General features: G+C 51.2%; 1 protein-coding gene across 1 annotated transcript in view; it reads left to right on the forward strand.

The window, feature by feature from the left end:
* Positions 1 to 26,000, forward strand: part of NOBOX (NOBOX oogenesis homeobox) — a 312,543-nt gene that overhangs the window by 199,022 nt on the left and 87,521 nt on the right. Inside the window, exons 3-4 of the mRNA XM_078651248.1 lie at positions 1,025 to 1,131; positions 22,340 to 22,497. Coding sequence (XP_078507374.1) covers positions 1,025 to 1,131; positions 22,340 to 22,497 — 265 coding nt within the window. The remainder of the gene's footprint in view (positions 1 to 1,024; positions 1,132 to 22,339; positions 22,498 to 26,000) is intronic.

A 26,000-nucleotide genomic window follows, 5' to 3' on the forward strand; every position in this document is an offset into this window, starting at 1 on the left:
CCGCTCACAAGTTGTCTCCTAGACAGCGTGGTTGTAGACTACGTCTGGGCAGCAGTTGTTTCCTAGGCAGTGTGATCGAAGACTAGGTCTGCTCTCTTCAGCTGTCTCCTTGGTAGTGCGGTCGTAGACTAGCTTCACTCTCTTTAGCCGTCTCCTAAGCTGCAATGTCGTAGACTAGGTCGGTTCACCAGTCATTTCCTGGACAGCGTAGTCTTACATTACGTTCGCTCTCCTAGACAGAGGGGTCCTTCACTAGGTTTGCTTCCCGCAGAAGTCTTCTACAAAGCACAGACATGCACTTGGGTCAATGCCGTTGACAAATGATTGTGGGTAAAACCCTGATTAGTTATGGATAGGTATGTTCCACACACAGGGCCGTATCGATGCAGAGTTTATCAGGATAATCAACCACTACGTGCAACTCGCATATAGGTGCATTATATGTAAATCCATCCTGTGGGGCTCTCCTGCAAGCCTGACCTGGATCCATTCCTGGACAACCAAGGATTAAAGTTTATAGAAATATCTTTGTTTTGGGGGCTTTCGGCGGGGTTTTACATTACCTCACATAAAGGAACCACCCCTTCCATCCACAATGAATAGCCTTCGGAGACTCACCTGCATGAGCACACATACACACACATACAGGCACATTTGCCCACAGGCACGCTCACATACACAGTTAAACAAATCCATGCATGCACACACACACACACGGAGACATGTATGTACATGTACATGCAGATCTACACAAACGTTTGCACACATTCGCAAGCAAGTACTCACACACATGCACTGACTCTCCTCTCCCCTGTTCTGCTTCCATGTGCTCTCTCTTCCTACTCGTGACCGAGCTTCTCTTCTTTCCTCTCTTCCATATCCCGCACTCTTTCTATATTTTGCCTTCCATGGATTTACTGCTTGTTGATTTCAGTATGATCTTTTCCAAGATTATTGGATATTTCTCCTCTCAGGACCTCCCATCACCAGGGGTCTTGTCTGAGTGTCCCCCTCTTCCTTCCAGAGCAGTTGCAGGAGCTGGAGAGAGCCTTCCAGGAGGACCACTACCCAGACGGTGACAAACGCAAGGACATCGCAAGCACTATTGGCGTCACTCCGCAGAGGATCATGGTGAGCAGGCATCGGCAGGGGATTAGTTATTGTTCATGTCTAGAGGAGAACCTTAGTCAATGTTGTATCCTTGCCTTGAGATGTTGTTTGGGTCTCCACTATCAAAGCCGGTGGTTTTGGTCTGGGTCATGGTTAGCAGGCAGCAGCAGATGGTCGGTTGGTGTTTATGTCTAGCGGAGAACCTTAGTCGATGTTGTACCTGTAGATGTTGTTTAGGTCGCCACCATCACAACTGCTGGTCAGGGTCTGGGTCTTGGTGAGCAGGCGATGGGTTATCGTTTATGTCTAGAGGAGAACCTTAGTCGATGTTGTAGCCTTGCCGTTAGATGTTGTTCACCTTCTCCACTATCGCAACTGCTGGTCAGGATCTGGATCATGGTGAGCAGGCAGCGGCAGATGGCCGGTTATCGTTCATGTGTACAGGAGACCCTTAGTCCATGTCGTACCCTTGCCTTTCGATGTTGTTTGGGTGTCCACTATCGCAACTGCTGGTCAGGGTCTCGATCATGGTGAGCAGGCAGCGGCAGATGGTCGGTTATCATTCATGTCTACAGCAGAACCTTAGTCGATGCCGTATCCTTGCCCTAGATGATGTTTGGGTCTCCACTATCACAACGGCTGGTCAGGGTCTGGGTCATGGTGAGCAGGCAGCGGCAGGGGATTAGTTATCGTTCATGTCTACAGGAGAACCTTAGTCGATGTTGTACCCTTGACTTTAAATGCTGCTTGGGTCGCCACTATCACGACTGCTCGTCAGGGTCTGGGTCCCCTCGGTGTAAATAAAGAGGGGGTTCACCTTCCTGTGACCAGTATCCGCCTCTGAAAGATAATCTTCACTTGGCCAGAAGTTCCATCGACAGCCGTAAGATCAATCCTGGTTCTTCTGAAAATGAGGGATGCTTTCATGAAGCAGCATGACAGCTATATGTTCTAGGGTAGACGAGGAAAGTCCTTATTTTATTAAAGACACTGAGGCGAATATTATGCAGTCTCCACTCGCACTACTTCATTCCCAGGAGCCACATGAACAAAGAACAAGCACAGCTACAATTCGCATAACTCCTGTGTCTTTCGACAGGTTGATGTAACCATCCAATCTACCTTTTATCTATATTAGTGCCACAGCCCAGGTATGTGAGGAGGGCAGGTAGTCTGCCCTCTGCCCCCAGGGGTCTAGTATCTCTGTACAGAGAGCAATAACCAGCGCAGAACACTAGACTATATGGAGCAGAGAAGAGGGAGGAAGGCTGCAGTCTTCTCTGTAACGCAGATATTGAATGTTAAACATATGGCGACGCAATGGTTAAAAACAGAGTTTCTCACTATTTACTCGTATCTCACACCACTCTTAAACCGAGGTAAGGTGAAGCCCCAGAAGGTGCGCTCCAGAGGGTTTGAACTCCAGGTAGAGACTTCATCATTGTTTCACCAGGACGCAGAACTGCAAATCAATGGTAGGTTCAATCCATGGAGAGGGGATCCAAAGGATTGACAGAAATAAAGGTGCAATGATCGTGCCTGGGGTTAACTCTGAGCCGCAGAAACAACAACCGACGCACTCGTTGCCAGGAAAAGCTGCCAGGCAGAGATGTGAAGCCCGGGCTGACCTCTGGGCTACTTTGGCACTCTTAACGCGGGTTTGGGGAATCAACCCATGCTTGGGATAATCTGGGAGTGGTTTGTCTCCATTCCTTAGACTAGTAGCAGCGGCCATTTTGCTTTGGGAAGGGCTCAGTGGTTTCCACCGGTGTTGTCTCTTGCATCCCAACCACGAGGAGTTTCATGGACGTCACGACCACCAGCTCCCACGCCATTGACCGCGCCACGGTGTCCAACTCCCACCAGAACACATCTGCGCTTGACTCGTCTTTACCATTAGGATCTGAGCCAGATTTCAGAGGAGTCCTGACGGCTGTGTAATCCGGATCCATCCGGATCCACTCCATCTTCTTTTCTTGATACAAAAAGCAGATCAAAGATCAGGTAGAGATTGAAAGTGCATCACCAATAACAGAAGAACCTAAAGGAGCCAAACCATTGGACAGCTTCATTCTGATCTGTCCGGATGACTGCGTTGCCCTCATTAAACGCTCTGCCTGTGAATGTGTTGCGCCATCGACTGTGGACACTTGAGAAGTGACTGATGGGGACACTGGGTTAGAAAAGCGCCTAATGTAGAAACGGGGAGAAGAAAAAGAGGAAAAGACGAATCTTATTAGTGAATTTACAAATGTTATGGGTGAGGAAGGGAAAATTGCAAATGATGAAACGCAGCCTCTGCGGCTTAAATAGAACCAGGACTTCCGTTTGCGACCATAGCTCGGACGCTCTGCATTTTATGGCAAGGCCAGAGGCTCCGACGTGTTTGTTTAAATCCCATTAAGAACCAGTAGTGCGGTGTGAGCCACCAGTTATCAATCAAGCGTCCTGCATGTTGACACTCTAGAGCAGTCGGCAGATCTAGGGCTGTCCTCCGACCTCGCTCCTTCCGCAGGAGGGCCAGACTGTAGAATACCTCTCAGTAACCTGCAAATTAAAGGATATTCCGCCACATGCATCAACGTAAGGATTTGCGATTCCTAAATAGCGATTTTTAAGGACTCGCTATTTTGGAATTGCAAATCCTTATGCATGTAGGAATCGCAAAATAAATGTGGTTCCTAAACATTACCGAATAGCGATTCGCAAATTGCGAATCACTATTAGGTGATGTCACTTCATTCATTCCTATTGGCCCTATAGGAATGAATAAGAATGCATTTGCAAATTGCGATTACCAAATTGGGAATCACAAATTGCGAATGCAATTCCAAGCGTGCCAGGGGGGCCTAAGACCCCTCTGATGCACCCCCCCCAAAAAGGTAAGTATGCAGATGTGGCACACACACATGCCCTAAGGGTATGTGTGTGCGCCACTTGTCACTTTGAAAAATTCACTTTTGTGCATATTTCAAATAATGCACAAATTACCGTCAACTTGAAGTGGATGGTAATTAGCGTTTCCTAAACGCACAGTTTGCATTCAGGAAAGGCTTGAATCATCGCCTTTAGGGAATCGCAAGTTGCAATTACCTAAATATATTTGCAATTTACGTAATTACCTAATTTGCGAATTCAAAGCCTTTGATGAATCACAAAAGGCCTCTTTGCCCACACGAATCGGCCCATTTGTGAGGGCAAACATACTTGATGCATGAGGCTCATTGTCCTACAAAGATATGGACATAACACTCATGCCCTGCCGAAACTGCAGACCGGTGACCACCAACGCTCTGAGAAGACTTACTGTGGGGTACCAAAGAAGAGAAGAGACTAAGAACTAAAGAGACATTCACCCAAACGGGATCGAGAGGTCTTGTAATCTGAAGAAGTCCCTCGGGCCTGTGAGGAGTGATGCGGTTAGCAGACAAAGCCAAGAGTCCATCTTTCCCAGAATGTTTCCAAGTCATCACCTGAAGAACACCTCACAAGACCAGCTGATGGGTGACCCGAGGATTCAACAAAAGGCAATAACGACAGAGAAGAAGGACTAGAAGGTCTCTGGAAAGTGAATGACATGGCCCATTGACCAGTCCAAGGATGGCCCGCTTGTGAGAAGTTGGCCTGATATATGATGCTCACTAGTTCTAGTGATCACCTTGTATCAGTCCAAGCAACCCTTATGGTGATTGGTTGTAAGTCAACCTTATAGACCAGCTATCCTAATGGTAGCATGGACTAAGCAGTCTTAGGCTAAACTCTTTTGGCATGTGAAGCCAGCTGTTTTACCACAATATAACCCCTTGAATACCAGATGAAAGGACACCACACAAGTTGTTATGAAAATAAACAGTATATTTATTAATAACAAACACCTCTGAACTCTTTATGAGGTCAGAGGGCTAAGCACATGACAATCTCTTAGGAAAAATACGATAAGTTGCACAAAATTACAATGGTGCCCTAGGGGCACGGCAAACCATATACTAAGTAAATGGAATGTGAAAGTTGATAGAAGGAATGGAGCTGTCCAGAGGCTGTAGGATCGTTGGGACCACGCTACCCTAACACTAGGTAAGTAATAGGAGGCCCACGGAACGCGTGTGCAGAGTGTGAACTCACACGCGAGATGCGGAACAAAGTCAATGGGCAGAATAAATTACGAAAAGGTAAGTAAAGGACAGTTTCTACTAGTTACGACTAAAACGACAGGATACCTGGACACTAGGAGAGTCAATCTACCCTTGAGCACCGAAATGCTCTTGTTACCTCACCCACGGGCTGCGGGTGCATAGGTGTGAAAGTGTGTCTGGTTCTCGCGTTGAAGTCTATGGAGCCTGGAAGAAAAGATGCTGCTGGCGACCAGGAGGAAGATGTCCGGTGCGATCCACGGGTGGATCGAGGAAGATGAAGACCTGAAAGCAGAGGGGACAATGTTCAAAGTCACTAGCCAGTGACCGGTGTGGAACCAGGAGGGAACCAGATGCTGTTGTCGCGATCAGGTGAAGAGTGGACGTTTGTCTCTGCTGCCACGTGGACCAGGAGGTGTCTTCAACGACCAGGATGGAGGCACGAGCTGTCCCAAGCAGGCTCTCGCTGTCGGCGGTGTCTGTTCCGGATTCGGCGTCAACAGGCCTTGGCAAAGGCAACCCACGCGGTGAGTGGAAACGGCGTCTGGAGTGGACCAGGAGGGTCCGGGGTGCTCCTCTTTTGGAAGGGAGCAAGGGCCAGTCTGGAGCAACCAGACCAGCAGTGTAGATTTCAAGGATCCTCGTCTAGGAGGTCACTAGCCAGCCGGCAAGTGACCAGACAACGCGTCGAGCAGCAACCAAGCAAAAGGGCCCACGCAGATCTCGTGGATGCTGGAGGGCTGGTCTTCGGTGCAGGAGCTGCTCGGGGCTTGGGCTGCTCAATCCCCAAAGCACTTTCTCGAGGATGCCTCTGAAGTCGTGCTGGAAGCGAAGTGCAGTTTCTTCAAGATGGCCGGTCCCACGTGTCTCGTCGCACCCACGGATCTCAGCTGTGCTGCAGATGTAGGTAGAGGTCGGAGGGGTCTGGAAGTCCGGGTCTCGTCGGGCTCTGAAGTCTGGATCCACTCGGGAAGACGACAAAGTGAACCACTAGGACGCTTCATGGAGCCTGCAGTTGCAGGGTGGACACTCCTTGCCCACAAGGGAGATTCTTCAGTCTTCTGTGGAGCAGAACGTCGAAGTCCAGAGTTTCTTCTTGTAAAGTTGTCAGGATAAATCTAATTTGGAATGGGACCAGCTCCTACCTTTATTCTCCTAAAGGGGGCTGCACTAGTGACTAGGTCTCTCCAATGGGTGGGACCAGGAAGGGGGGTGGTTACACCCCCTATCCTTTGTCCGGTTTCACGCCAGAGCTGGGGCTGGAGTGCCCCAGCAACTGGTTTGAATCGGTGTATGCACAGGGCACCTCGTGTGCCCCAGGCATGTCTCATTTCTTTCAGGCCTGTCCTACCCAATACACAAAATCCTGTCTGGAGTGGTGCTAGCACCTCCCAAGGCAGGAAACCCTTTGTCCAGGCCTCCCTCGCTGGAAGGACTCCCAGCAGCAGGAGGTCAGACTTGTGTGATGCTGAGGCTCTGCTTAACTTTAAACGGGGTTCACAGTTACATACATGTCGTGTCCCTCTAAAAGGGTGGAATGCTACCCCCCGTCGCCAGAACTGGCGAGGGGGTAGTATTCCAATTCGCATGACACCTTACTCGACATGTTTTGATAATGCTAATACCAAAGTTAGCAATAACCGTGAGGATTATAATGTACTTAAGAGTATATGGTATAGCGTTATCATGGAACAGCTATAGGGACTTGGTTCCGCAAGCTGCAGACAGGCTCAGCTCATGCTAGAGCACCATCTCACTCAATTCCAAGCACTCTGCCTTCAGGATTGATAAGGCCTGCAATAGGAGTGACTGATAGGAGTATATGTGTCCATTTTGGGGTTAGATATAGGTATACTATATCTACAGCAAAGGGTGATTACACCACCTTGCCCCAGCTGTCTTACCAGCCAGTTGTGTCTGTTTTAGATGGCCAGCCAGGGGTGGCATAATACAAGCTTCAGCCCCTGGTAGGCCTTGGGTTCACCTATGCCCTGGGTACCTAAGGTACACTGTACAGGGGCTGATAAGGTGTCCCAATAGCAATTGGTACATGCACCTAAAGTACATGGATGTCAATTTAGAGAGAGAACAGCTAGGCTGTGAGTCTGATTAGCAGGCCCGCAGCCAGGGAAAGTCTTAAACCAGTGAAGCAAAAAGCAAAAATCTGGGGTGACCATAGGATTGCAGACCCTACTCTCCTACATAACCCCCCCAAACTTAGGGACATTAAACTAACCTTGACCAGGTGAGTCTTCCTGTTCTAAGTGGAAATACCTGGAGAGACCATCTGCATTGCCATGGTCAGTCCCTGGTCTGTGCTCCACTGAAAGTCCATCCCCTGTAGGGAAATGGACCACCTAAGAAGTTTGGGGTTTTCACCCTTCATCTGATTTAGCCATAAGAGGGGCTTATGGTCGGTCTGAATGGTGAAGTGAGTGCCAAACAAGTAGGCCCTCAGCTTCTTCAGGGCCCGAACCACAGCAAAGGCCTCCCTCTCTATAGCTGACCAACGTTTCTCTCTGGGGGTCAGCCTTCTACTTATAAAAGCAATGGGCTGGTCATGACCATCAATATTCAGTTGAGATAGAACAGCTCCCACACCCAACTCAGAAGCATCTGTTTGGACAATGGAGGTTTTGGAGTAGTCAGGACTCTTGAGAATAGGTGCAGTGCACATGGCCTGCTTTAGGTCATCGAATGCCTTCTGACAGCTAACTGTCCACTGAACTTTCTTTGGCATTTTCTTGCTTGTCAGGTCATTAAGTGGTGTCACAATGGGCCCATAATTTTTGACAAACTTTCTGTAATAACCAGTCAGGCCCAAGAAAGCTCTGACCTGTGTCTGGGTGGTTGGAGGAGCCCAGTCCTTTATGGCCTGTATCTTGCTCTCCAAGGGTTGAACCTGGCCTCCACCTACAAGGTGGCCCAGGTACACAACCTGACTCTGCCCTATCTGGCACTTGGTGGCCTTGATAGTGAGGCCTGCCTTCTGCAGGGCCTCCAAAACTTTCCTCAGGTGGATCAGGTGATCCTCCCAGGTGGAGCTAAAGACAGCAATATCATCTAGATATGCTGCACAAAAGTCATCCAACCCAGTAAGAACTTGATTCACCAACCTTTGAAAAGTGGCAGGTGCATTCTTCAAACCAAAGGGCATCACCACAAACTGGTAATGACCTCCTGGGGTAGAAAATGCTGTCTTGGCCGTGGCATCCTCAGCTAACCTGATCTGCCAATAACCAGCTGTTAGGTCAAATGTACTCAAGAAGGTGGCAGAAGCCAACTTGTCTATGAGTTCATCTGCCCTAGGTATTGGATGGGCATCTGTCTTAGTGACAGCATTGAGACCCCTGTGGTCTACACAAAACCTCATCTCTCTCTTACCATCCTGAGTGTGAGGTTTTGGCACTAGATGGCGCCCTTCGTGCCCTGAAGGGAGCCTGTAGACGGGCGGAGAGGGCCTGGAGGAAGACCTATGGGGCTGATTTAAAAGCTGAATATGCCAGGTCCGTAAAGCTCTACCATCGGGCTATTTGCCGAGCTTGAGCGGCTTTTTATGCCGCAGAATTCAGGAACAGTGCCAATCCGTCTAAGGCCATTTTTAAGGCCGTGAAAGATCTTATGGCAAAGCGGACGACCTCCTTGACTGTAACCTCCCTTTCCCACTGTGAATCCCTTGCTTCATATTTCTTGGGGAAAGTCCAAGCTATATATCGGACATTCCCTAGCATAGGGTCCGGCTGGGAAAGTACCAGTGGGCCACCTCATCAGACTACTCTGCTTGCCTTCCCCCCTCTTACCATGGATGGGTTTGACAAACTTGCATTGCAGATCAAATCTGGATCTCCCTCCGATCCATTAAGGCCCGCTCTCTTTCGAGATCAGGCTTTTATGGGACGCTCAGTTGTGCGGTCCCTTGTCAACCTTTCCTTGGAATCGGGTGTAGTTCCAGCTAGGTGGAAGCAAGCTGTGGTGTCCCCAATCATCAAAAAGCCCTCATTGAACCCGTCTAAGCCTGAAAGTTACCGTCCCATCTCGTTGCTACCCTGGCCGGCAAAGATCACAGAGGCCCATATCAACTTGGCCCTGTCTGAACATCTTGTCCAGACCAATGCCCTCGACCCCACACAAAACGGCTTCCGTGCTGGTCACAGCACGGAGACCGCGTTACTTGTGATGGTGGAACATCTCCGTGCAAGGTTGGATGCTGGTCAAACGGCGGCGCTTATATTGTTAGACCTTAGCGCCGCCTTTGACACGGTATCTCACAGCATCCTCCTGCATCGGCTTGAGGAGTATGGCATTGGCGGCCTGGCGTTGCAATGGTTCCGCTCCTTTCTTGATGACCGCTCCTTTTGTGTTGCCATTCCTCCCTTCAAGTCCAAAATCCAACCCCTGGCCATGGGGGTTCCGCAGGGGTCCTCGCTGAGTCCCACGTTGTTCAATCTTTACGTGAGACCGCTGGCTGATGTCGCTAGGCAGTGGGGCCTAACTTTGGTGTCATATGCCGACGACACACAGCTGGCGGTTACTCTCAGCGGGGACACGGAGACTGAGGCCCCTAGGTTTCAGTCTGGACTATAGGCGGTGGCCAGCTGGTTGACAGGTAACTGTCTCCAGCTAAACGCCACTAAAACAGAGGTGATGGTTGTCGGTAAGGGAGTGGAGCTGTGGGGCGACCAATGGTGGCCTTCAGAGCTGGGACTCACTCCGACCCCGGTGTCGGAGGTGAAAAATCTGGGGGTCTGGCTGGATGCGGGCCTCACCTTTGTAGGGCACACCAAAAAAACTGCTGCCTGCTGCTTTGGTCTGTTAAGAGGCTTGAGACCTGTTCTCAAGTTCTTCGACGCCCCGACCAGGCAGCTGATGATCCAGGCAACTATCATCTCTCGCCTGGATTATGCTAGCTCTCTTCTGGCCGGGGCCAACCAGGCCGAGTTAACTCGCCTGCAGCGGGTTCAGAATGCTGCGGCTAGGGCGATTGTCGGCCTACCCAGATTCTGTTCGGTGACAAATGTTCTGTGCTCCCTACATTGGCTTCCCGTAAGGAAGCGTATCCTCTTTAAGGTTTTGTGTCTTGCTTTCAAGATCTTGAGAGGTATTGGCCCGGAAATTTTATCCAGCTTTCTTTCCTTTTATGTTCCCACCCGTACCCTCCGTTCTCAGGGTTTGGCCCTTGCTGTGGTCCCCAGATTCAGACTTAGCCGTATGGGTGGCCGCTCTTTTAGTGTAAAAGCTGCAGCAGCTTGGAACTCCCTCCCTGTGGAAATTCGCCTGTTGAAGGACCTTTTGACCTTCCGGAGGGCTATAAAAACATTCCTGTTTTGAGGTTTTTTCTGTATCATCATTTTCTTGTTGTGTTATGTACTACCTTGTCTCTGCGCCGGGACGCTCCTTGGCTGGAGTATCTGCGCGCATAATAAATTAATATAACATAACATAACTACAGGACTAGCCCAAGGGCTCTCTGAGGGCTCAATGACTCCCAACTCCAACATCTTTTGTACTTCTTTCTTTATGCAGTCCCTGACGTGGTCAGGTTGCCTGTAGATTTTACTCTTGACAGGCAGACTGTCACCAGTGTCCACCTCATGGGTGCACCAGTTTGTCTGACTGGGTGTCAGTGAGAACATTTGTCTAAAGGATTGAAGAACCTGTTTTCAATCCTTTTGTTGATGCTCAGAGAGGCTGTCAGAACAGACTACACCATCTACTGACCCATCAGCAGGGTTCTGAGTGAGCAGGTCTGGGAGAGGGTCACTCTCTTCCTCCTGCCCCTCATCTGTGACCATGAGCAAGCCCATGTCCTCCCTGTCGACAAATGCCTTGAGCCTGTTTACATGAAGAACCCTGTGGGGGCTCCTGGGAGTTCCAAGGTCCACCAGGTAGGTGACCTCTCCCTTTTGCTCAATGATGGTATGGGGTCCAGACCATTTGTCTTGGAGAGCTGCTGGGGCCACTGGCTCCAACACCCACACCTTCTGTCCTGGGTGATACACAGTCAGGACAGCCTTTTGGTCATGCCAAACTTTTTGAAGTTCTTGGCTGGCCTCAAGGTTTTTGGATGCCTTCTCCATGTACTCTGCCATCCTGAAGCGGAGACCAAGTACATAGTCCACCATGTCAAGCTTAGGTTTTTTGAGAGGTAACTCCCATCCTTCCTTCACAAGACATAGGGGTCCTCTTACAGGATGCCCAAACAGAAGCTCAAAAGGGCTGTAGCCAACCCCTTTCTGTGGGACCTCTCTGTAAGCAAACAGGAGGCAGGGTAAAAGGATGTCCCATCTTCGCCTAAGCTTTTCAGGTAACCCTTTTATCATCCCTTTTAGGGTCTTGTTGAATCTCTCCACACGCCCATTGCACTGTGGGTGGTAGGGTGTGGTAAAATTGTAATTTACACCACACTCCTTCCACATTGCAGTCAAGTATCCTGACATGAAGTTTGCACCTCTGTCAGAGACAACCTCTTTAGGAAACCCCACTCTGGAGAAAACTCCAAGTAGGGCCCTGGCCACAACAGGAGCTGTAGTGGTCCTAAGGGGAATAGCTGCTGGATACCTGGTGGCATGATCCACTACCACCAGTATAAACCTGTGCCCAGAGGCTGTTGGGGGGTCCATTGGTCCAACAATGTCTATCCCCACTCTTTCAAAGGGCACCCCCACCACAGGTAGTGGTATAAGGGGGGCCTTTGTGGTGCCACCTGATTTGCCACTGGCTTGGCAGGTGACACAGGAGCGACAAAACTCTTTGGTGTCTTCAGACATGTGAGGCCAGGGAAAGTTTGGGGCAAGCCTGTCCCAAGTCTTGTTCTGGCCTAAGTGACCTGCAAGGGGAATTTTGTGGGCTAAGGTGAGAAGGAAACCTCTGAGAAACAAGGGGATGACCAGCCTCCTGGTAGCACCAGGCTTGGGGTCTCTTGCCTCAGAGTATAGGAGTCCTTCATCCCAATATACTTTGTGGGCACCTGTAGCATTCCCTGCAGCCTCAGCAGCAGCCTGCTGTCTGAGGGTTTCAAGGGAGGAACAGTCTAACTGTGCCTGCCTCAAGTCTGCCCTGGAAGGTCCCCCTGTCCCAAGAAACTCAACCTGTTCAGGTTCAAGCTCTTCTAGGACAGTTCCTTCTGGGGTCTTTGGGTCAGCCTCCTGAGAGGGCTGATCCTCAACCTGAGGCAGGGGGGAAGGCTCTGCCTTAACCCTACTGTTCTTCCTCTTGGGTAGTGTCTGGTCCATTCTTCCAGGATCCAGCACTTGTTCAGCTGGGCATGTCTTGGCCTGTGACCTGGTCACAGCAAGGACATGTGAGGAGAGTCCTAACATTTCTACATGAGTCCTGTACTCCACATCTGACCACAAGGAAGATTCCAAATCATTGCCCAAAAGACAATCCACTGGGAGGTCTGAACTAACTACAACAGTTTTGAGGCCAGTTACTCCTCCCCAAGAGAAGTTAACAACTGCCATACTGTGATTGTTAGTGACGTTGCTAGCATTGGTCACTAGGTAGTCTGAACCTAGCATGATCTGATCAGGGTCCACAAAGGTTGGTGTCCCTATAGTGACACTGGCACATGTGTCCCTGTAGGCCTGAGCCATCTTTCCATTAATTAAAGGCGTTTGCCTGTATTTGCCCAGAGTACTAGGACTTACAGTAGGGGTCATATCCATGTCCCCAGTACAAACAAGAACAGCCTGAGTAGGTATTCTGACTAAGTCAGAACCCACCTCAGTTCCCAGGGTTAACCCAACTATAGCCTTGGGGGGTACACTACCACTACTAACTGTACTTGGGGGTGCAGGTGTCCTAGGGACAGTAGTGGTAGGAGCTTGGCCTTTCTTGGTGCACTCACTAAACCAGTGAGTTTTACTTTTACAGTATTGGCACCATGGTTTCTTTGGAACATCAGTCTTCTTCTTTTGGGAATTCTGGGACCCACCCTCCTTAGGTTGTTAGGGCCCTGTTGAAGACTTCTGGTCATTTTGCTTATTCCCATTACCCTTATGGTCTGCTTTCTTCTGGCCACCACCCTGGTTCTGGTTCTGCTGCTTGACCCTTGTCCTGACCCATTTGTCTGCCTTCTTTCCCAATTCTTGGGGAGAGGTCAGATCTGAGTCAATCAAGTGCTGATGCAACAACTGGTTCTGACAATGATTTAAGATTTTCTCTCTCATAATAAGATTGTACAATCCTGTGTAATCAGTAACTTTACTACCCAGTAACCAGCCTTCAAAAGCCTTAGTGGCACAATCAACAAAGTCAGCCCAATGTGAGCCTGAGTTTTCTGGGTGTCTCTGAACATCAACCTGTACTGTTCAGTGGTTAAGCCAAATCCATCAATCAGTGCAGTTTTCAAGACTTGGTAATCATTAGCATCCTCATCTCTAACAGTGAGGAGCTTATCTCTGCCTTTACCTTCAAAGGAGAGCCACAATATAGCTGCCCACTGACTCTGGGGTACCTGCTGTACTTTGCAGGCCCTCTCCAGAGCAGTCATCCATTTGTGGATGTCATCTCCTGTCTTATAGGAGGGCACTATTTTACTCAGGTGTCTATTATCAAAACTCCTGTCTTTATCCCTTGGGATAGTGCTGCCACCAGTGGGGACTACCCCACTCAACTGTTGCTCTCTAGCAAAGGCAAGCTTCTCTTTGGCCAGGGCAAGTTCTTCCCTCTGGATCCTCAGATTAACTTCCTTCATCTTTGCCTCATGCTCTCTCCTCTGAGGGGGAGTCATCCTCCTCTGAGCAGATGCATAAGAGGCACGAGAGTGCACAGATCTGTTTGAGTCCCTAGAATGAGATCTATCTCTTCTGACCCCAAGGTTAGGCCTGCTTAGGGTCAGCACTGGGGGTCCCCCAGTTCCTTCCCTATGTAGGACTAAGTTGGCCCTTGTAAGTCTGCTGACTAAAGGTTGGCCATTGTCTGCCTCATCCTCAGATAAGTCTCCCTCTTCCCTACCATCTACATTCTCTGTTTCAGAGGGGTTAGAGTCTGGACCACTTTCTAAGGCAGGCATGTCCTCATCCGTAGGATCAGAGGGGCCTGGGTTAGAGGCCTTTCTAGCATCATATGTCTCTAAGATACCTAACAGAAAGGGAGTGGTAGGGTTAGACCCCTGTTTCAATTTCCTGGAGGTACACACTTGTCTCATCTCCTGGAAACTGAGTGCTGCATATCTGGAAAGGACCTGTGGGGGGTCACTAACCACTAGGGGAGTCTCTGAAGACTCTCCATGGGTAGACATGCTTTCTAGTGAGGTGTAAGTGATGCACTTACCTACACTATGGATTTTCCTACTGATCCCTTGCTAAGAGTTGTAGTCAGGGTGTGCTAGGCCCTTTCTACTACAACAGCTGGTTCAGTAGAACTCAGAGTATTTCTAAGCTTGTTATATGTACCTATGGTACCTTATGTGATCTTTCAAATGATATTTCAAGATTATACGTGGTAAAAACAACAGCAAGCTCAAATCCCAACCGCTGCACACCAATGTGAGAAGTTGGCCTGATATATGATGCTCACTAGTTATAGTGATCACTATGTATCAGACCAAACAACCCTTATGGCGATTGGTTGTAAGTCAACCTTATAGACCAGCTATCCTAATGGTAGCATGGACAAAGCAGTCTTAGGCTAAACTCTTTTGGCATGTGAAGCCAGCTGTTTTACCACAATATAACCCCTTGACTACCAGATGAAAGGACACCACACATGTTGTTATGAAAATAAACAGTATATTTATTAATAACAAACACCTCTGAACTCTTTATGAGATCAGAGGGCTAAGCACATGACAATCTCTTAGGAAAAATACGATAAGTTGCACAAAATTACAATGGTGCCCTAGGGGCACGGCAAACCATATACTAAGGAAATGGTATAAGTAGAACGATTTAGAAAATGAAGATGCCCAGAGGCTGTAGGATCGCTGGGACTACGCTATCCTAACCTTAGGTAAGTAAAGGGAGGCCCACGGGACGCGTGTGCAGAGTGTGAACTCACACGCGAGATGCGGAACAAAGTCAATGGGCAGAACAAATTACGAAAAGGTAAGTAAAGGACAGTTCCTACTAGTTACGACTAAAACGACAGGATACCTGGACACTAGGAGAGTCAATCTACCCTTGAGCACTGAAATGCTCTTGTTACCTCACCCACGGGCTGCGGGTGCATAGGTGTCAAAGTGTGTCGGGTTTCCGCGTCGAAGTCTATGGATCCTTGGAGAAAGATGCTGCAGGCGACCAGGAGGAAGATGTCCGGAGCGATCCAAGGGTGGATCAGTGAAGATGAAGACCTGAAAGCAGAGGGGACAATGTTCAAAGTCACTAGCCAGTGACCGGTGTGGAACCAGGAAGGAACCAGATGTCGTTGTCGCGATCAGGTGAAGAGTGGACGCTTGACTCTGCAGCCACGTGGACCAGGAGGTGTCTTCGATGACCAGGATAGAGGCACGAGCTGTCCCACGCAGGCTCTCGCTGTCGGCGGTGTCTGTTCCGGATTTGGCGTCAACAGGCCTTGGCAAAGGCAACCCACGCGGTGAGTGGAAAAGGCGTCTGGTGCGGACCAGGAGGTTCCGGGGTGCTCCTCTTTTGGAAGGGAGCAAGGGCCAGTCTGGAGCAACCAGACCAGCAGTGTAGATTTCAAGGATCGTCGTCTAGGAGGTCACTAGCCAGCCGGCAATTGACCAGACAACGCGTTGAGCAGCAACCAAGCAAAAGGGCCCCACGCAGATCTCGTGGATGCTGGAGGTGCAGGTGCAGGAGCTGCTCGGGGCACTTTCTCGAGGATGCCTCTGAAGTCGTGCTGGAAGCGAAGTGCAGTTTCTTCAAGATGGCCGGTCCCACGTGTCTCGTCGCACCCACGGATCTCAGCTGTGCTGCAGATGTAGGTAGAGGTCGGAGAGGTCTGGAAGTCCGGGTCTCGTCGGGCTCTGAAGTCTGGATCCACTCGGCAAGACGACAAAGTGAACCACTAGGACGCTTGATGGTGCCTGCAGTTGCAGGGTGGACACTCCTTGCCCACAAGGGAGATTCTGCAGTCTTCTGTGGAGCAGAACGTCGAAGTCCAGAGTTTCTTCTTGTAAAGTTGTCAGGATAAATCTCATTTGGAATGGGACCAGCTCCTACCTTTATTCTCCTAAAGGGGGCTGCACTAGTGACTAGGTCCCTCCCATGGGTGGGACCAGGAAGGGGGTGGTTACGCCCCCTATCCTTTGTCCGGTTTCGCGCCAGAGCTGGGCCTGGAGTGCCCCAGCAACTGGTTTGAACCGGTGTATGCACAGGGCACCTCGTGTGCCCCAGGCATGTCTCATTCCTTTCAGGCCTGTCCTACCCAATACACAAAATACTGTCTGGGGTGGTGCTAGCACCTCCCAAGGCAGGAAACCCTTTGTCCAGGCCTCCCTCGCTGGAAGGACTCCCTCGCTGGAAGGACTCCCAGCAGCAGGAGGTCAGACTTGTGTCTGTGGTGGCAGCATCCATTTTGTGATGCTGAGGCTCTGCTTAACTTTAACCGGGTTCACAGTTACATACATGTCGTGTTCCTCTAAAAGGGTGGAATGCTACCCCCGTCGCCAGAACTGGCGAGGGGGTAGTATTCCAATTCGTATGACACCTTACTCAACATGTTTTGATAATGCTATACCAAAGTTAGCAATAACCGCTAGGATTATAATGCACTTAAGAGTATATGGTATAGCGTTATCATGGAACAGCTATAAGGACTTGGTTCCGCAAGCTGCAGACAGGCTCAGCTCATGCCAGAGCACCATCTCACATAATTCCAAGCACTCTGCCTTCAGGATTGATAAGGCCTGCCGTGGGAGTGACTGATAGGAGTATATGTGTCCATTTTGGGGTTAGATATAGGTATACTATATCTACAGCAAAGGGTGATTAAACCACCTTGCCCCAGCTGTCTTACCAGCCAGTTGTGTCTGTTTTAGATGGCCAGCCAGGGGTGGCATAATACAAGCTTCAGCCCCTGGTAGGCCTTGGGTTCACCTATGCCCTGGGTACCTAAGGTACACTTGTACAGGGGCTGATAAGGTGGCCCAGTACCAATTGGTAAATGCACCTAAAGTACATGGTTGTCAATTTAGAGAGAGAACAGCTAGGCTGTGGGTCTGATTAGCAGACCCACAGCCAGGGAAAGTCGTAAACCAGTGAAGCAAAAAGCAAAAATCTGGGTTGACCATAGGATTGCAGACCCTACTCTCCTACACCGCTGACCAGTCCAAGGATGGCCCGCTGACCAGTCCAAGGATGGCCCGTTGACCAGTCCAAGGATGGCCCGTTGACCAGTCCAAGGATGGCCCGTTGACCAGTCCAAGGATGGCCTGTTGACCAGTCCAAGATTGGCCCGTTGACCAGTCCAAGGATGGCCCGCCGACCAGTCCAAGGATGGCCCGCCGACCATTCCAAGGATGGCCCATTGATCGTTCCAAGGATGGCCCGCTGACCAGCCCAAGGATGGCCCATTGACCAGTCCAAGGATGGCCCATTGACCAGTCCAAGGATGGCCCATTGACCAGTCCAAGGATGGCCCGTTGACCAGTCCAAGGATGGCCAATTGACCAGTCCAAGGATGGCCCGCCGACCAGTCCAAGGATGGCCCGCTGACCATTCCAAGGATGGCCCGTTGACCAGTCCATGGATGGCCCTTTGGCCAGTCCAAGGATGGCCCATTTACTAGTCCAAGGATGGCCCGTTGACCGGTCCAAGGATGGCCCGTTGACCAGTCCTAGGATGGGACATTGACCGGTCCAAGGATGGCCCGCTGACCAGTCCTACTGAACAGGATCCTGCAGATCTGGTCTCCAGCTGGAGAATTGATCTATCTGAGGATCGAATAGGTCCATCCGCAGGGACCGCCTCAGGGATTCAGTTCATGAGAAGCCTGTGGACGTCCATCATGTTGCGTTAGTGATTTGGATGCCTGAAGACCCGTCTGCCACTGTCACGCAGGTGATCCTGCGACGGAGACACAGCACTCGTGGGTTTTTGCTGTTTACGCCGCCGAGGGTTTGGATATTACGCGCCCTGAATGATGGATGTGTTTGGCCGCTGTAAGATTGTGCATTCGTTGGAAGACCGCACAGTCCGCCTTGTTTTGTGACACTGGTTGCAAAGGCTCTTGCAGGAAGCTGTTACTGTTTATGTGCATTGACACCTCCCTCCATGACTGTTTGGCCATGCGAGTGCTGAGCCCCACTGAGCCCCACGCTTCCCCCGCAGTATTGGATGCTACAAGATCTGATCCTGTATCTGTAATGGGTCGATGGTTCCATGATTCCAGACGGTCGCGCCCCCGTGACATTCCTTCTTGAGTGGAGTCTTCTAAAGGAATCAGTTCTGCAAAAGAGAGTTCCCTTTTCAAATACTTTATTTGTAACCATTACAGCTGATGATAGTGAAGAGAACCTAACAATATTGCTTTAATAGAAGCGTTCACAAGTCTGCCCAGTTAGCGAAGGGATGCGGGTGACAGAGTTTGCACCCGCATCATTTCTTTTCCGTTTGAAGGTGTTTGCTATTGGTTGGAGAGCAGGTTTTCAGCCTCTTTCTGAACTCCATTAGTGTTGGTGCTGATTAAAGAGGTAGGGGGAGGTCGTTCCAGCGTTTGGGGGCAAGTTGGGAGATTGATTGGCAGCCACTTCTGCTTCTCCTGATTCGAGAGGAGTGGGCAAGGTGGAGGGAGGAGGAGCGATGTGGTCTTATGCGCGGGTGGAAGTTCACTCTCTGGTTGAGGTAGGCCGGGCCCTCATTGTGGATGGCTTTGGAAGTGTGAGCTTGAAAGGGCAGTGTTTGCGGATGGGGAGCAGGAGCAGTGCTGTGAGGTGGGGGTCCTGTGAGTCCACCTCGGAGCTCGAGGACGAGCCTGGCAGACGCGTCCTGTGTTGCCTGAATACTGATTTGGATTTGGGTGTTGAGTCCTACATGGATGGGGTTGCCGTAGTCCAGGCGGCTGGTGATGAGTTCCTGGGTGATGTTGCTTCTGGTGACTGTGGGGAGCTGTTTGAGGTTTTCCTTCAGCGTGTGGATGATGCCCAAGCATCGTGAGGAGACACCGCTCACCTGTGTTTGATGCATTAATTGCTGTTGTGAATAATGCCTAGATTTTGACTTGTTGTGTGGACTCTGGAGGACGCCTGGTTCAGTGGGCCACCAGGTGTGGTCCCAGGGGGATGCGATGCCCCCAAAGAAGAGTACATTGGTTTTATTGGTCTTATGTTTGAGGTATTTGCTCTGCATCCAACTGGCGATGCTGGTCATGCACCCATCACCAGGGTCGAAGGAAAGAGACAGGATGAGTTGGGTGTCATCCGCATAGGGTAGCATGTTCATGTTATGAGATTTGACCAGGGTGGCGAGGGGGGGCATGTAGGTGTTGAAGAGGATGTGGCTAAGAGAGGAGCCTTGGGGAACTCCACAGGTGATGTCCTTTGGAGCTCAGGAGTCGGGTGGAAGGTGATGCGTTGGTTTCTGCCTGTGAGAAAGGAGGCGATCCATTTGAGGGCATTTATTTAGATGCCCATCTGGTGGAGGCTGTGGAGGAGGGTGTAGCACGATACGGTGTTGAAGGCTGTGGAGAGGTCAAGGAGGATGAGGGCAGCAGTTTTGTCCTTGTCCATGAGGGTTCTGATGTCGTCTGTGGATGCTATGAGGGCAGTTTCCGAGCTGTGGTTGGTACAGAATCGCGATTGCGAGGGATCCAGGAGGTTGTTGCTTTCGAGAGCGTTGCTCAGTTGAGTGTTGATTGTTTTTTCTAGGAGTTTGGTTGGGGAGTGAAGTAGCGAGATGAGTTATTAATATTTTAGGTCTGATGGCTCTGTGGAGGTTTTTTATTTTAGAAGAGCATAGAACACTCCTTAGCACACGCATATCAATTTTCAGAGTAACAGAGGAATGCAGCGTGTTTCCGTCAGTGCAAACATAAATAATAAGCATGAAAATATTCTTTTTTCTTTGTTGTTCATTTGATGTGTGTAAATCTTCCCAAAATATTTCTCTGCAGCCAACACTTGTTTCGTCGCAACAGGGAGGTTGTCCCGTGACGTTCTCAAGGCTATTTACTGTCGAGGAGCGTACTCTGCATCTTAATTACGCGGTGGTGTCGCAGAGGATATTTTCATTATTGAAGCGGGCACTGAGAAGAGTTTTCGACTCGAAGAAATAGATACAAGTAAAATTATTTGGAACATTGACGCCACCACACCGGAAACCTATTGCGGGTTGTAAATATCATCACATAGAAAAACAGCTCTTAATAGCCTTGAGAAAGTCGTGGGACGACCTCCTGGTTGCGACGAAACACGTGTTGGCTGTGGAGAAAGAAGAATATTTTCATGCTTATTATTTATGTTTGCACTGACTGAAACACATTACATACCTGTGTTACTCTGAAAATTGATATACCTGTGCTAAGGAGTGCTAAGGAGATGTTCCTGAGGGCTGAGGCCTGTCCTGGGGAGTTGGGTGGTTCTCCTCACCTTTCAGCACCGGTAAATATTTGGTTCTTTCAAGATATTCTGTGCGGTTATTCTATGTGGTGCCTTTATACCTAAATTCATAACCATTGTCCGGATTAATCTTATTTTAGAAGAGGTTTGACTCCTGCCCGCTTCCGTGCGGTGGGGGGGTGGGCATGGGTGATGGAGGCGTTCAGGACGGGGGGAGCTCTTCGCTGATGGAGCTGGTTCCTTTGTTAGCATGCGGTGAGGGCAGGGGTCCCTTGGAGCTCCAGAGTGGATGGAGCTCATGATGGTGGCTGTGGTCGGCGTGGTGAGGGGATCCCAGATTGAGATGGTGGCTGTAGTGTTGTCTTTATTGATGTATAGAGTGCTGAGGGTATCAAAGGGAGGTTGGGGGCAAAGTGCTTGTCATTGTTGCAATTTTGTTGTAGCAGAACTCTGGGAGGGAGTCACCGAGGTGCTGTTGGGTTGGTGAACACCCTGACGATGCCAAAGAGTTCCTTGTTGTGATTGGAGCTGGTTTTGAGGGCCTCCTTCTTGGCGTTATTTAGTTGGGAGTGGTATTTCTTTAGTGCTCTTTTGAGATTTTCCCTGTTTGGGAGGGGGGGGGTATTGTTGGTGCACCAGGTCCTTTTCAGTTTCTTGCAGTTTTATTTGGTGTTGAGGAGTTCATCTGTGAACCAATTGGCTCGATGAGGGGATTTTTATTGTATGGAGACTTTGAGGGGGGTAGCTTTTTCAGAACAGTGGGTGATCTAGGTATTGAAGTTTTTGACAGCTTTGTCAGGGTTGTTGGAGGGGGGAGGTAGTGGTGTGTGAAGGGTGTGTGTCCAGAGATCCTCTGTGCCGGTGCTGGAGAGGTTGGTTGTGGGTTTGGTGGTGGAGGCGACGAGGAAGTGTACTATAGAGTGGTCAGAGCAGGTGATTTTGCTGCTGTGGCTGTAGGTGATTTTTCTGCTGACAGAGAAAATGGTGTCCAGTGTGTGTCCGGTGGTGTGTGTGGGGTTGGTTACCAGTTGGGAGAGTCCGAGGTTTTCAAGGAGGTTGGTGGTGTTGGACTCGGAGTATTCTTTCAGTTGGAAGTTGAGGTCCCCTAGGAGGAGGAAGTCTTTGGCTTGGATAGCTAGTGGGGAGAAGGCAGGGCGGGTCGGTAGGTGAGGGTGCCTCTTAGTGTGGTTTTGCTGTTAGCGTTGATCTGAAAATCGAGGTGATGGGAGTGGGGGCGTCCGTCGTGGATGTGCATTTCATGTTTGTTGATGCAGTGTATTATTTTGTAACTGCTGGAAACAGTGGCAGCGATGACGGGTGCTGATGCTGGCTTCAGCCACGTGCCGGTGAGAAGACTAGGTTTGGCCTGGGAGAGGTTATGGTGTCTCAGATTTTGCTGGCATGTTTGTGGAGAGAGCGGGCGTTGATGAGTAGGCCGTGGAGCTGTTTCTTGTCGGTGGGTGGGGGGGGAGGAGCTTTGGTGCCCCAGATTTGATGTTGCAATGGCGAGGTCAGTGCCAGCCGGTGAAGGGTCCCGCTGTGTGCATGGGGATGCATGGTAGCGGTGTATTCCTCACGTGTTCCAGCTTGAGTCAAGCCCGTCTCTCACACTCGGATGCCTTTTCTCTCCCCTCTGTAGGTGTGGTTCCAGAACCGCCGGGCTAAGTGGCGAAAGGTGGAGAAGCAGTACCCAAAGGGGAGCAAGAAATGCCCAGTGGCATCAGCGACACTGTCCGCATCTGCACCGGGCGCCTTTGGGCAACTTCCAGTCCCCTACAGCAGCTGTGATGGCAAAGAGTAGGTGCACTGTTCAGATCCTGATGCGTCAAACACCTGCTCTGCCCTTAGATGTGTCTACGTGTGCAGGCACATGTGTCTGCGTCTGTGTGTGCAGTGGGATCGGATGTCACCTGCCCATCAAGCTGCCCAAGTCTGTGTGCGCATCTGTGTGATTAGTGGCATGAAACGTCACCTCCCCATGGAGGTGCCTAAGTGCGGGCATATGTGTGCATGCGTGTCTGTGTTCAATGTGATCAAACGTCATCATCATATGGTTGTGTCTAAATGTGCAAGTACATGTGCGTCTGTGTGTTCGACGGGATCAGACTTCGCCTGCTCACGGAGGTGTCTAAAGTGTGCATGCTTGTGAGTGCCCACCTGTGTGTTTAGTGACATCAATTGTCACCTGCCCATGGAGGTGCCTGAGTGTGCATGCTTCTGAGTGTGTGTGTGCATCTGTGTGTTTAACTGGGTCACTTTTCACCTCCCCATAGAGGCGTCTTAAGTGTGGAGGTCGCCTTTCCAACATTGGTGGCAAGCGACGGGATCCGAGCCCATGCAAATCGTACAGCGAGTAACACGTCACTACTGACAGAGACCCACAGCCACGATGACTACTAAGGAAGCCGGAACGACTGCAGAATTCCAGAAAGACCTGTTAGAGGAGTATACCCATAAAGAACTTAAACAATTTTGCAAAGACTTGGGTATCGCTACCACCGGACTAAGCACAAAGGACGATTTCAAAGAAGCGCTGCAAACCTGGGTGGAGACCAGAGAGACCCCACCCCAAACGAACGATGACATTGTCCGAGAAGTACCCGTGAGTACCGTCATAGCCCCCATAGAGGAAAGAACCGCCAACAGGGACCCGGGCCTCTCCCCCGAAGACGCCCGGGAGCGAGAGAGGAGTCGGCTCCATGAACTAGAGCTCGCCCGACTCCGGCTGGACGGAGAACTCCAATTAGCAGAAAAGAAAATGGCCCTTGAACAACTGCGATTAGAGGGAGATCTGGAAGAGAGGCGGCGGCAAAGAGAATTAGAAGAAAAAAAACTCGCATACGAACACGAGCGTGGCCTCAAAGAACTCGAAATCAAAGCCAAACTTGAAGAGGCTGGCGCCACGGTAGCCCGGAACCCCCCACCTCCTGCCGACCCAAAGGTCCACATCCCGAAGGATATCGTCAAGGAGTACTACAAGAATGACGATATCCAGCAATGGTTCAAGGCGTACGAGGTTGCCATGACCGCGCACCGCATTCCGCGAAAGGACTGGGGTGCCGGCTTATGGGGGAGATTCGTCAGCGAAGGAAGGGACACCCTGCTGGAGCTGGCCGACGACGTAATGTCCTCCTATGACCACATGAAGGACGCCCTGCTTGTCCGGTATGGCCTCACCCCCGAGATGTACCGGCAGAGATTCAGAGATTGCAAGAAAATCCCCGGTATCACGTGGGTCGAGTACGTGAACTTTTATAGCAGGGCCCTGGAAGGATGGATAAAGGGCAGCAAAGTGTCCAACTACGAGCAGCTGTTCGACCTCATCGTTTGGGAGCACCTCTCCAACAACTGCTTTGTCGAGCTCAGACAGCATCTACTCGACAGCAAGCTAACCGAGCCCCGGAAACTCGCCGTCGAGGCGGATCGATGGGTGAACACCCGGGTCCCCCGAACACCGATAGGAGAAACCGGTCAGGGCGGCCGGGGGCACCCCCGCCAGCGGGGAGGCGGAGGAGGACAGAACCAGAGCCGAAGCTTCCCGCCGGCCTCGGGCCGGGGCCCCCCTCCAGGGTCCCCCCCGAGTAACCCTTCGCCGTCCCTGAAGAGGGACCCCCCAGCACGGCCGGGGCCCCACCCGAACATTACTTGCCACAGATGCCAGCGGACCGGTCACTATGCCAGTGACCCCCTCTGCCCCATGAACCAGCGTCCCGGCACCACTGGGCCTCCGACCCGCCAGTTCGCTGCTGCAGCTCTGGGAGAAGAGGGAGAAGAAGACGTAGAGGTCTACGAGGAAGATCAAATCGAGTATGAACCGGCCGCCATGGCCCTAGCCTGCCTGGGCAGTAGAGACCTGGTCCCCCAGGCCCCGCTACCGAGCAACACTCGTAAATACCGTCAGTGGGTCCACATCAATGGACGACGGACCGAAGCCCTCCGAGACACGGGAGCCAGTGTGACGGCCGTCCGCTGCCACTTGGTGACCCCCGAACAGATCATCCCGAACGTACGCTGCCCCGTGAGGGCCGCCGACAACTCCGAAACTCTATGCCAGATGGCCCGAATTCCTTTCAAATGGGGGGGAGTGTCGGGCACCCTCAAGGTGACCGTCCGGGACGACGCCCCCGTGGACTGCCTCCTTGGGAACGACCTCGAGAGCTCTCCCTGGGCCCAAGTCGAGCGGAGAGAGCACCTAGGAATGATGGGATTACCAGAGTGGGTCTGTGCGACGACCCGATCTATGGCGGCCCGAGCCCCGGCAGCAACCGAGGCCGCCCCGACCGAAGAGCCGGAGTGGCCCGAGCCACCCCCCTCTGCCCTCCATGAAGAAGGCGACTCCGAGACCAGACCCTCGGAGCCCGGAAACCACCACGAGCTCAGCGACATCCCCGAACTCGCCCAATGGCGCCAAGAGGGTGGTCCCACCCGAGAACAGTTTCGGCAGGAACAGAAGACCTGCCCTTCCCTCGAGGGGACCCGCCAACAAGCCGCTGCCCAAGCTACCGGGGACACCTCAGGGTCCCACTGGGTCTACTGGGACCACGACCTCCTATATAGTGAACAGAAAATTGCCGAGCTGGGGGCCAGCCGAGTGCTAGTGGTGCCCCTGCGATTCAGAGACTTCCTTTTGAACCTGGCGCACGATGTGCCCCTCGCAGGGCACCTGGGGCAGGACAAAACTTACAGCCGCCTGGTGACCCATTTCTACTGGCCCAAAATGCGCACTGATGTACATAACCACTGCCGCACCTGCCTGACATGCCAAGCCAGTGGAAAGAGCGGGGGGAAGGTGAAGGCCCCGCTCCAACCTTTTCCAGTAGTGACCACCCCCTTCGAGCGAGTGGGAATAGACATTGTGGGGCCCCTGGACCCTCAAACCTCACAAGGGCATCACTTCATACTTGTCCTGGTGGACCACGCCACCCGCTATCCTGAGGCCATCCCCCTCAGAACCATCACCGCTCCCGTGGTGGGGCGAGCCTTGATGGGGATCTTCTCCCGAGTAGGATTCCCCCGGGAGGTCGTGAGCGATCGAGGCACGAACTTTATATCTAAGTATATGCGGTCCCTGTGGCAACAGTGCGGGGTCACATACAAGTTCACCACCCCGTATCATACCCAAGGGAATGGACTTGTGGAGCGGTTCAACCGGACACTCAAGGGAATGATCCAGGGCCTAGAAGAGCCACTACGACGCAAATGGGATGTCCTGCTGCCCTGCCTCCTGTTTGCTTATCGGGAGGTACCACAGAAATCCCTGGGGTTCAGCCCCTTTGAACTCTTGTACGGACACCCTGTCC

Source organism: Lissotriton helveticus, chromosome 7, assembly GCF_964261635.1.
Source record: "Lissotriton helveticus chromosome 7, aLisHel1.1, whole genome shotgun sequence".
NCBI lineage: Eukaryota > Metazoa > Chordata > Amphibia > Caudata > Salamandridae > Lissotriton > Lissotriton helveticus.